The sequence below is a fragment of the Melozone crissalis genome, unplaced genomic scaffold, assembly GCF_028551555.1.
Source record: "Melozone crissalis strain CALT ecotype California unplaced genomic scaffold, PUWL_Pcris_2 ptg000036l_1, whole genome shotgun sequence".
NCBI lineage: Eukaryota > Metazoa > Chordata > Aves > Passeriformes > Passerellidae > Melozone > Melozone crissalis.
Genome location: NW_026535814.1, coordinates 14,977,687 through 14,989,857, shown reverse-complemented (window position 1 = coordinate 14,989,857; position 12,171 = coordinate 14,977,687). Strand labels below are relative to the sequence as shown.

The following is a 12,171-nucleotide window of genomic DNA, read 5'->3' as shown; positions in this document are numbered from 1 at the left end:
GAAGCCCTCACCCAGTCTGTTCCTGACAGCCACAGGGATATTGCCTGTTTGTGGCACAGAACTCTGTGCCATGGCTACTCACTCCACTGATAAAGAGAGATGCCAATACTCACCTATCTCACACGGTCTGAGCAGACTCATTACTATCAGATCATTGCAATAAAACATGCTAAAAGCAGAAGCATGGTAAATAGCCAGAGAGCCAATGGTTGTTGGGTTAAAGTGTGACTCTCCTGGAGGTTAACCTGTTTAGCTAAGCTTTAGCTCATGGACTGAAAGCAGGTTAGGATTTACAGGCAGTGATGGGCATATTTTTGCCAATGTCTGTTTATTTATCAAGCATGACTAGTTAGGATGTCCAGTTCCTCACACCACCAAAGTTCTGAAGACAGTAGCTGAAGGCCAGGAAAGCAAGGCTTGCATCGAGGGCCACCTTATTGAAGAAGCAGGAAGGGAAATTCAGTTATTAACCAAAAAACAGCCTCCCAAGAGAAGCAATAATGAAGCAGAAAATTCACAAACACTTGTACTTTCTGGCAGCCTAGAGAGAGCATGTTCACATGTTTACCAAGGAGGTGACATACATCAATCCCTTCTACCTCACTCCCAACCAGTATTCCTTTTTGCTGGTTACTAGTATGTATGACAGCACTTAATACCATCATTATAGGAACTGCAATGCCTATGGCTACAGTTTTAAGCTGTAATCAACTGGCAGTGGGTGAAAACCACTGGGATGAAATCTGGGATGGCATTAATATCATCTTTGCACAATGACAGCTAAAGAGCGAGAGCAGGAACAAGGAAGGGCTTCTTGGGAAAAGGGAAGGGAAAAGCAACTCCTCTCTGAGCAACAGCAGGATGACCTGCACTGAGAAACGAGCACTTCTCACTTGCCATCATCATCTGTAGCTAGCACTCACCTGAGTATGGGTTGTTAGCAAGGCTCCCATCTCTGCCTGTCAAGGTTGCAGGAGCCGGGAATGTAATTCCATAGTAATCCTTGGAAGAAACAACACCATTTATTAATAGTGGAAACTGGAACACAGCTAGACACATCTTATGAACTGCCTACTAGACACAGAAGAAAATTCTAAAAGTAAGAACTAAAGGAGGTTTGACTGGAAGCTGACCTTACATTGTGCAGCAGAGCTGAAAATTTACCTGGACCCTCAAGCTAAAAATAAACCTACTTTATACACACTTTTTGTGTTATACACAAATATTTAATCTCTTAATGGTAAGTTAAAGGCAATAACTAAGTGATTTCCCACACAGCTCCCAGCTCTGAACTGTCATCTTCCAGTGAGACTGCCTGAAAGAGAATTGAGCATTGTCACTCAAACACCTGGGGTCAGACCAGGACTGTAATCACAACATTGATGTAAGTCTAAGGGTTTTGCCCTTGTACCATGCCCTGTGTTCTAAAAGTGGATATGTCAGCTACAAAAACAGCAAAAACATCACAAGAGAGAGAGAAAAACAGTTACTATTGGATGACTGAAAAATTTATTTAAACTACTTTACAGGAGATCTCAGGTCACAGTCTCCAAAGTGGGGTGTGTATCCCAACCCACTGGGTTGCAGGAAGAAAATGGATTTCGTACCTTTGATAAATATTACCAAAGAGAATTTTTAAACAGTGTTTGTTTAATCTTTCGCTCCTTTTTTCATTTTTATCTTTGTGTATGTTTTATAATATATCTACTAGTACAGGGGTATGTAATTCAGAAATAAAAATGTATTGTAGGTGAGTGCTTACAATTTTTTTGCCGATAGGGTGCATAAAAAAAGGTGGAAACCACTGCCTCAGATCATTCTTCTAGGTCTTCTACAAGAAGGTAAGCAATACTAGAAAGCCTGCACTTTGAAATGACAGGATATGCTAGCAAAACCAAAGCAGTATTTTGACCTCAGTTTGGGAAAAAAAGACAAGAAGTTTGCCCTTCTCTCTCTGTGTGAACTCCACCTGTGGGTCTGGTAATCTTTTTTTTCCTCCTAATTTTCATGTTCTACTCCTCGCCACCTCCAATCCAGAAATAGATAATGCTTTAAGTAGTAATGTATAAATTTCCACACATTTTCAAATACTGAAAAATCCTCCTCCTTTATCATACCCCTCTCTGCAAATGCCATAGTGCCTCAAATGTTTTCTCAGCGTGAACAGCAATCTCCACTTTGCTCCACTTCTGTGCATCCCTTCCCTGTCTCCTACACCCAATCCTCCACCACTGAACAGAAAATAACGTGGCAAAGTTTTAGTATTGTAGGTGCTTTCTGTAACTTGTAATGGTGTCATTATAATCACCAACCTTTCCTTCCCCCTTTAGGAACTCCAGCACGAATCACTTGACAAAACACAACTAAATTCACATTAGAAGTCTTAGCAGGTTATTCAAAAGCAGCACTCTCATAACCTTCTGATGAAAATGCCACAAAAAGAAGATCTAGAGAAGAGATGTGAACACAGTTCAGCTGATATGAACTGGCACAGTAACATTTTCCCCCTATACAAACTGGACAAAATATAATCAAATCTGCATGAGAAGAGGGTGTAAGGGTAGCAGTTATTCTCACTGCACCTCGGGCAGGGGAAAACCACATCAGCACTGAATATCCTACTTGTGCATACGCACATTCATTAGAAAATACAAGTGCATGGCAGTTAGGTCTGCAGTTCATGCCTGCCCAAAGGAAAATATCAGGGAAGACACTCTGTTCTTCAAACGTCACAGACATCTCCTGACCTACAAAAGGAGAAGCTGCCTAAAGCCAAAAGTGAAATATCAGAAATAGCCCCAAAAAGCAAGCAGAAAAGGATGAAAAAAGGGAAAGTGATGAGACAAAACAGATTTAAGTTCCACCCAGCAGCTCACTGGGTACCACACACACCAGCTGACGCATTTGTAAGATCTTTGCAACAGATGAACAGAGAAGACAGCATATCCCAATGTAATGCACACCAACAGAACCCAAACAACAAAAAAATCCAGTGAGATTTTACAGCAAGCACATTAGTTGAGTTAAATAAAAAAAAAATCTTAGGAGAAAATCCCATTCTTGCTTTTTCAGCAACCACGGGGATCTCCTGCTGCTGGAAGTTACACAGGAAGCAGTGACGACTCACACTTGGACCTTTGCCCACTTTCACTTTTCACATTAAGTGGACTGGCACATGAAAGAGAAATATTCCCACCTCTTCCTGTCCCCAGACCATCTAACACTGCCACATTTTCACAAAGAATTCACAATACAATTTAAAAAAACCCCAAAATCCAGAAAGGACAAACATTGCATGAATAGTTGATGAAAAATCCTTTGTGACATCTGTGCATTTATTTCTAATTACCAACATACCAAGGGTAATTAACTCTTGATACAGGGGTATGAGAGATGGCTCCAAAAATATCATGCAAGTTTTTGCAGGAAGAGGAAAAACTCTTGCACTAGCAAAGCTGCAGGTACCACAGAAAAAATAAAAAAGTACTAAAACATATATACATATACACATTTAAACAGAATTTTAAAAGATTGAGAGACTAACAATATTTGTCAATGAAAAATATAAGAAAACACTAATTAACATGCAAAATAAACATTATATACAAATCATATTAGAGCATGCAATATGAAAAAAAAATAGGTGCCGGTACATAGAGAAATTTTTAAATAAACCCCCAAAAAGGGCAACACACAAAACAGATGAAAAGACAATCCTGAAACACATCCCCGGCACAGCCAGCCGGAAAACTTCTGCCACACTTTCGTCTCCTGCAATAGCTCAGTAGCCAGGCTTCCCCCTGGCAGCAGCCCAGAGAAAGTGTCAGCTCCCGTTCTCACAGCAGCGTCCCCTCCTGGCCAGTGACAAGCACCAAAGCTCTCAGAAGAAAGCAAACAGAAAAAACAAAAGTGAAAACGGAAAAGTGAAATTATCAAGAGGATGGTGATGAAAGGAAAGCCTGGACCTGGGCATATAAAACTGCACAACCAGCAGCATCCCAAGCAAAGCAACCACGACTACCGAGCCAGGACAGGCTCCTGCACAGTGCCCGAAGCTCCACCATGGCTGCACCTGGATGCGCACAGCCCCGCCGGTGGCACAGCACCCTGGCACTGCTGCTCCTCATCCTGGCTCTGGCCACCGGCCTCCCGTGCCACCACCTGCGGACACACGATCCTGGGAATGCACTCCAGCATCTGCAGGACATGGCTCCAAGAACGACACTGTCCTGCAATCTCCAGAAGCGGCCCTTCTTCCCCGACAGCCTGCTCCACAACAACCTGCAGCCGCACCAAGCCGCCGCCACCGCCCTGCGCATCCTGCAGCACCTCTTCCACACCCTCGGCTCCAACAGCACCCGCCAGCACTGGCCCAGCCACGCTCGCAACCACCTCCTCAACAAGCTGCAGCACCACATCCACCACCTGGAGCAATGCCTCCCCGACAACGCCGCGCCCTTCAAAGGACCACGCAACCCGCTGCTCGCCATCAACAAGTACTTCAGGGACATCCACCTCTTCCTGCACGCCCACAACCACAGCGCCTGCGCCTGGGACCACGTCCGCCTCGAAGCTCTCGTCTGCTTCCAGCACGTGGACAGACTCATACGGCGAACAAAGCACCAAGCTGCTCTGGACCCCACTAAGCCCACGGATAGCAAACACCCATCCCCAGACAGCACCAGTGGCCACAGATGGAGCGGTGATAGCCCAGGCTGGGATCACCTGGGACCAGTCACACCTCTTCCGACTGGGGAGCTGATGGGGAAAGGGGTGTGACTGTGGTGACACTGGGGTCAGGCTGTGGCACAGCCCACACCCAAACTACAGCCACTGGAGTGGAAGGAAAAGGAAATTTCTGTGCTACACTTTCATGGACAGCTGCGAAGCACTGGGGATATGGATGGTACTTATTACCTGTGGAATTACTGAGTTCATCTGAGACTGTAACCTCACCTGATGAACAGGAAGGGGATCATGAACACTGGGAAACTATGGTGGGACTCTTATTCCAATCACTATTTGTTACAAAACTCTGTTTACTTACTTATTTAATTAATTAACTTAGTTGTTTATTTATTTATTTATTTATTTATTATTTTGTTAGAAATAAAGACTTGTTGTAAAAGCAGAAAAGAATGAAAAAGCAAAGCTGCGGTCATTATGCTTCATGCTTGTACCTGACATGCAAAGATACCAACTCCTCAGGCTGTGAGGGGATCAATCTCCCTCCTGCAGCCCATTTTGCCAATGCCTCCTGCCTGGGTCGAAGGCTGTGGACAGCAGACCCTTCTCAGGGAATGCTGGTCCTGCAGCCCCCAGGCATTTCTTACAGCTGCCAGACCATTGGGGCACCCATTTGCCCCAAATGGCATGACGCCTGCCCTGCACACTTCCTCCTCTTCCACCACCACGCTCTCCCTTCTAGACCCTCCAATAATGCCAAGACATGAAAGCCACCTCCAAGCCATCATCCTACCTCAACCATTCTGCAATGCCACAACACTGCTTTGCAAGAAACAGGGTGGCATAGACAAGGTGCACCTCAAAGAATCAAGGAGGGGATCCATAAAGGTCTGCAGAGATTTGGACAAGGAACAGAACACCAGTGCTACCAACTCCACCCAAGAAACACCAAAAAGACACAAAACCCACAGAAGACGTCCAGAACAGCTCAGTGCTCTGCTACGGCCACCACAACTGGTCCAGGATGCTCCTGGCTGTGCTTACATCCCAGTGGCTATGGGGACCTGCTGCAGCACACAGAGCACATTATCCTTGTCCTTCTGCACCCCAACACATCATTAGCAAGCAAAGAGATCCATCACTCAAACACCCTCACTCAACATGGTCCAACCCAACAAGCACAGCGTTCCTCAAGAAGGAAAGTGCCCACGCATCACCAGCACCAGCTGCTCCTTCACCATCCAGCCATCGATCCAGAAGTATCTCCCCAGGTCAGCATGGGACAAAGGTTGTTTCCTGTCCTCAACGACCTCTACCACTGCATCACAGCTCTGTGCAAACACAAATGATCACTTCCCATTCAGCTGAGTGAGAAGAGGACCAAATACAGAATCATAGAATCGCTAAGGTTGGAAGAGACCTCCAAGATCATCAAGCCCAGCCTTTGACCAAACACCATTAAGCCATATCATGAAGTGCCACATCTACTCAATTTTTGAACACTTGCAGGGGTGGTGACTCTACCACTTCTCTAGGTAGCCTGTTCCAATGTTTGACCACTTCTTCAGTGAAGAAATTTTCCCTAATATCCAGCCCAAACCTCCACTGGCACAACTTGAAGATATTTTCCTTTCCTATTGCTAGTTGCTGGGAGAAAAAGCTGATTCCCTCATGGTTATAACCTTCTTTTAGATTGTTGTAGAGAGCGATAAGGTTTGCCTGATCATCCTTTTCCCCACACTAAACTCGCCTAGTTCCCTCAGCTGCTCCTCACACGACTCACTCTACGGACCCTTCCCCAGCTCTGTTTCCTTCTCTGGACACACTCCAGCCCCCTCAGTGTCCTTCTTGCTGTGAGCAAACAAAGCTGAGCTCAGATCCCAGCACAGGGGATGGGCCCTGCCCTGCTCCTGCTGCCCCTCCATGGCTGACGCAGGCCCGGGGCCTTTGGCCTCCTTGGCCCCCTGGGCACCCCCAGCTCGTGTCCAGCCCCTGGAAACCGGCACCTCCAGGGCCTTTCCCACTCAGCAGCTTCCCAGCCACGCTGTCCCAGCTGGAGCTGCAGGGGCTGCTGTGACCCAGGGACAGGAGCCAGCACCTGGCCTGGTTGAACCTCACACAATTGGCCCTGGCCCATGGATCCAGCCTGGGCAGATCCCTCTGCAGAGCCCCCCTGCCCTCCAGCAGATCAGCACTCACACCCAGCTGGGCCTTGTCTCAAACTGACTGAGGGGGCTCTTGATTCCCTCACTCAGATCATCAGTAAAGATAAAAAACAGTACAGCACAGAGTCCTGGGGACACCACTAGTGACCAACTGCCTGCTGCAAGTGATTCCATTCACTAGCACTCTCTGGGCCAGGCCAGCAGCCAGTTTAAACTCAGAGAACAGAGCATCTAAGCCACAAGCAGCTGGTGTATCCAGGAGAATTCTGTGGGATACAGTGTCAAAGACTTTTCTAAAGTCCAGGAAGTCAACATCCCTGGACTTTCCCTCATCCACTAAGAGGGTCACTGTGTTATAGAAGGAGATTGAGTTGGGCAGTAATGCCTCTCACAAACCCATGCTGGCTGGGCCTGATCCCCTGACCTCATGTAGGTGCCATGTGATGGGCACTCAAGAAGACCTCCATGAGTTTCCCCAGCACTGAGGTCAGGCTGACAGGCCCAAAGCTCCGCGGATTCTACTTCTGACCCTTCCTGAAGACAAGCATTACACTAGCCACACTCCAGGTGCCTGGGGCCTCCTTGGCTAGCCAGGACTGCTGTAAATTATAGGAGTGGCTCGGTTAGCTTTCCACCAGCTCTCTTATATATTCAGGTACACAGCAGGACCGGGACCCTTCAAGATGAACCTTCCACTCGTACTACTGTCCTCCTGATGCTCCTATCCAGAAGCACCCTATGATGTCAGGAATGAGGACTTCATTGGTTCTGCCTTTTCTGAGGCAGATGAGGAACTAAACCATTCTATGATGAAAACAGGAGCAGTGGTGATGACAAGCTGGAATACAGGGAATTCCAACATGAAAGAAGAAATGCATTGTATTATCTTTTGTATTCAGGTGATACAACACCAGAATAGGGATTAGAGAAGTTGAGTGATTTCTGTTCCTGAGGACATACCTAAAAGCATCACCCTGGATACAGGCTCTTCTGATACCACCTCCACTCAGCATCACACTGCACTTGGGATATCCAGGGCAAAAAAACCATTAAAATTAATTTAAAAAAATCTTTTATTGTTCAAAAGCAACAGTTCAGATGAGACATCTTCAACTCCATCACAATGAAAGTCAAACTGCAAAAGGGAAGCAAGGCACTGCAGAAGTTTCATCAACATTCAGTGCCCAGGTGCTTAGACCCAGAGCCACCACCTCAACTTAATGACTTGACAAACTCCTGAGGTCCTTAGAAATAAACTATTTTACAACTCTATCAAAGGCTAAAAAGAAATAATTTATTCATATGAATACAAAGAAAACAAACATATGGTAGACAAAAACCCAGAAAAACCTAATGGAGAACTACAAAAAGACTTGGTAAGTGTCCCAGGCAGAATGGAAGTTTTGGAAAATATTTATCAGGGAATTCTTCCCACTGAGGTTCAGAAAGTATCTCCTTGCTGGCTAAACTCCTTCTCAGAGAAGTCTGGAGGCAGTTTAATAGAATCCTAATCCCATATTATGTACATGGCTCATCTCTAAAGAATTATATAACTGTAATTGAGTCTTTATAAAAACTTGACCTGTAAGATTATGGACATATTTATTAAACATTTATAAAAGAAACATATTTATACAGGAAAAACAAATTAATAAATTTGTAAAAACAAATCTATCATGACAATAACCAAAGGATTTTAATCAGAATTATCTATGACACAGACAGTTGCAACTATTTGTAGAGTACTCTACTGCACAAATACTTCAAAACCAACTTAAAAATAGGCAAGAGAACAAGGCAATTAACCCAATGACTATTGTTCAGCCTCAAGCAATAACCTACAGATATGTGCCCACTCAAGGGAGGAATATGCATGCATGCTAGTAGAAGGTCTGTGTTGAAAAACAGCACAGTTAAGGGGTGAAATTGAAATTTTACAGAACAAAATGATTGACTCTAATGCATTAAAAGCAGTGACAGCACAAGCAGCACAGTACCTTAATAGAAATGTACCACTTGCCTCTTAGAAAATTCCCAAAACCACCACATCCTCATTTTTACACCATAATTAACTTGGCATGTCCTGAGCAGTGCAATTATGTATGAAGAAAAAATACCTTAAAAATCATGAAATTATTTGACTTTAGAGGAGATGAGGAAGATTGATTTAATCACCCCTCAAAACAAACAACTCTGTAACTTGCCCTGCCCACCATCACAAAAACAATTTAAAAAAAGTAAAGCCCAAATTACTATGCTGCAACTGATGCAGAGCGTCCTGTTCAGGGCAACAATGGAAATTCAGCGATAAACAAGAGGAAAAAGAGATGAACCAAGAGAGAAAGGAAAACCAAAAAAAACCCACAATATCAGAGCAACAAGAGGATGCGGCACAAATGCGGGACTTCATTCCCCCAAAACGAATGAAAAAAAAGGCCACATCCATGTACAAAAAGACAATTAAAACACCATCCCAAACCATGGAAATGCCACCAACACCCTGGCACAAAACCACCACAGCCACCAGCAAAAACTGGAAAACACGGAGGGAATTTCCGAACAATCAGAAAGCGATGAAGGGAAAGCTGCCTCGCATACAAAGCCCCGCACCCGGAGGCACCCCAAGCACAGCCACCAGCAGCACCAGCCAGCCTCACCAGGCTCCTCCTGCCCAGCAGCACCCAACAGCACCCACAGACTCACCATGGCTGCGCCCACAGCCACAGCGCCACGCCTGCCGCACGCCGCCCCGGCGCTCCTGCTCCTCCTCACCGCTCTGGCCGGCAGCCTGGCCTGCCAACACCTCTGGACACACGAGGACGCCTTCCCCGGCGACGCTCTCCGCCTCCTCCAGCACATGGCTGTCGGCCACACACAGCCCTGCCACCTGACAGAGCCGCCCTTCTTCCCCGACAGCCTGCTCCACAACAACCTGCAGCCGCACCAAGCCGCCGCCACCGCCCTGCGCATCCTGCAGCACCTCTTCCACACCCTCGGCTCCAACAGCACCCGCCAGCACTGGCCCAGCCACGCTCGCAACCACCTCCTCAACAAGCTGCAGCACCACATCCACCACCTGGAGCAATGCCTCCCCGACAACGCCGCGCCCTTCAAAGGACCACGCAACCCGCTGCTCGCCATCAACAAGTACTTCAGGGACATCCACCTCTTCCTGCACGCCCACAACCACAGCGCCTGCGCCTGGGACCACGTCCGCCTCGAAGCTCGTGCCTCTCTACAGCACCTCCACAACCTCACACGCACCATGCGCCGCTAGCGCCAACACCCACACACCCAGACACACCCACGCCCCAAAGCCACCTCCGACCCCACGCCTCCTCTCCCCTGGGACCACACACGGCCCTGCAGCAGCCGCACGGCACCCGCAGCCTTCAACCGCTGCATCTCCAGCCATTCAGCTGCTCCTACTCATATGGACAAAAGACCTTCTCCACTCATTTCTTGACTGATAGGTTTATTTATTTGTTTATTTATATAATTTATCTAATTATTTATCTATTTATTTTTCTACCTCTTCACTTATTTATGCCACGGCAAATAAAGACTTGTGACAAAACACTTGCCACTGCCTCTCCTCTCTCCAGCACTGCAACCACTCTTTGCCACAGGGGAAAGCCATCTCCACCCAACGCACACTCCAAGCCCTGCTCCAAACAGCCCCCGACCACCCTTCCCAATGGCCCCTGCCCAAGCAGCATCCTGCAGCAGCCTCTGAGCATAAACACTGCCAGTCTTTGCCCAACACCACGGAAGCACCCAACACAAAAACACCCACAGGCTGCTGAAGAGCACCGCTGCACCTCATCTGCTTTAACCACACCTTGCTCCATCCATCCAATCCACGCCTCTCTGACGCACAGACAAGGATGTCCTGCGCGACACTGTCAAACACTTTGCACAAGGCCAGGAACGCGAGGTCACTTTCCTTGCCCCTCTCCACCACCGCTGTGGAGCCCGAACCACAGAACAGCACCAAAACCGCCAGGAATGGGGACTCTGCACTTTGCAATGCCATGCTCCCTGCTCCCAAACACCTCTTGCTTCTCCACTGGCCTTAGCACAGCCTCCCGCAGAAGCAGCCTCATCTTCTTGCCTGACACAGAGCTCAGCCTGACTGCTCCGTAGCTCCCACACTCTTCTGCTTTTCCCTATCTAAGAAAGGGAGTTATATTTCTCATCTACCACTTCTTGGCCACTTCCACTGACAGACACCAGCTTTCACAAACCATCCACATTGCCCTACCAACTCCATCTCAAAGTTCCCTCAGGACTCATGCATTCACCTCTTCATGTGCCATCCACTTGGACACATTCAGGTTGCTAAGAGGGTCACAAAGTTGGCCTTTTCCTTCAGTGGCCTGGGGATCTCCATTCTCCAGGCAGGGCTCTCAGCATTTGCCTGGTGCGACTTCAGCAGCTTGCCTGGACATCGCTGACACACAAGGCTACAAACACTCACTCCTCTCCACAGCCTCTTTGCCCCAAAAGCACAGAACCTTCAAATCCCAAGATCCGCTCCTAGCGACCATCCAACCATAATCCACGAGGCCAGGGTGATCATCCCGTTGCAGATCTCTGCGCACCCCAAATGCCTCTTCACCGCTCCCCAGCTTTTGGGCGCTTTTGGAAAGGCATCTGAAACTTCTGGAAAACTTTCACTACTCCAGCCACAGAAGCCCAACCCCCGCAGCCTTGCCCACACCTGACGTCCCCTGGACCCCTGCGCCTCTTCAGAGCCATGCCCTCCAAGGATGCCACACCTCTCACGGACTCACGAGCCCTGAACTAGACACACCCTTGCAGGCAAGGGCTCTGGCAATGCCAAAACACACCACCATTGCTTTCAGGGCGGACAGTCCTCTTTGGCCCTGTGGCCGCCTCATCCACTCAGGCATGCATCTCCAAAGCGGACCCTTGCTCCAGGGCCACAGCCACGGCAGCAAGAACAACAGTAAGAGCAAAGCCCTTCCCTGGCACCAACTTCTCCACTGAGCCTTCCTTGCCTGCCTTGGTGCGGGCTCCTCCCAAACACAGCAGCAGGAGCACCTGCCTCCGTGCAAGGACACACTCAGGCCTCCAAGGCCCACGTGCACACACAGCCCCTTGAACACTGCCACCGCCTCAGGCCATTGACCGCAGGAGGGGAAACGCCAGCGCCCGCCCACTGACATCACCGCACACCCCTTGCAACCACAAAAGGAAAACAGTGGCTAAGATGAAAATAAAGGCAAGCCACCAAGTGAAAGGAAAAGTGACCACAGCCACCAGCAGGGCTTTGCAGGTGGAAAGCATGCTTGGG

General features: G+C 47.9%; 1 protein-coding gene across 4 annotated transcripts in view; it reads right to left on the bottom strand.

Moving 5' to 3' along the window:
• UBAP2 (ubiquitin associated protein 2) overlaps window positions 1–12,171 on the bottom strand; it is a 184,234-nt gene that overhangs the window by 6,205 nt on the left and 165,858 nt on the right. For all 4 annotated transcript variants that reach the window (XM_054283484.1, XM_054283485.1, XM_054283487.1 and 1 more), the window contains one exon: window positions 924–1,002. In XM_054283484.1, coding sequence (XP_054139459.1) covers window positions 924–1,002 — 79 coding nt within the window. The remainder of the gene's footprint in view (window positions 1–923; window positions 1,003–12,171) is intronic.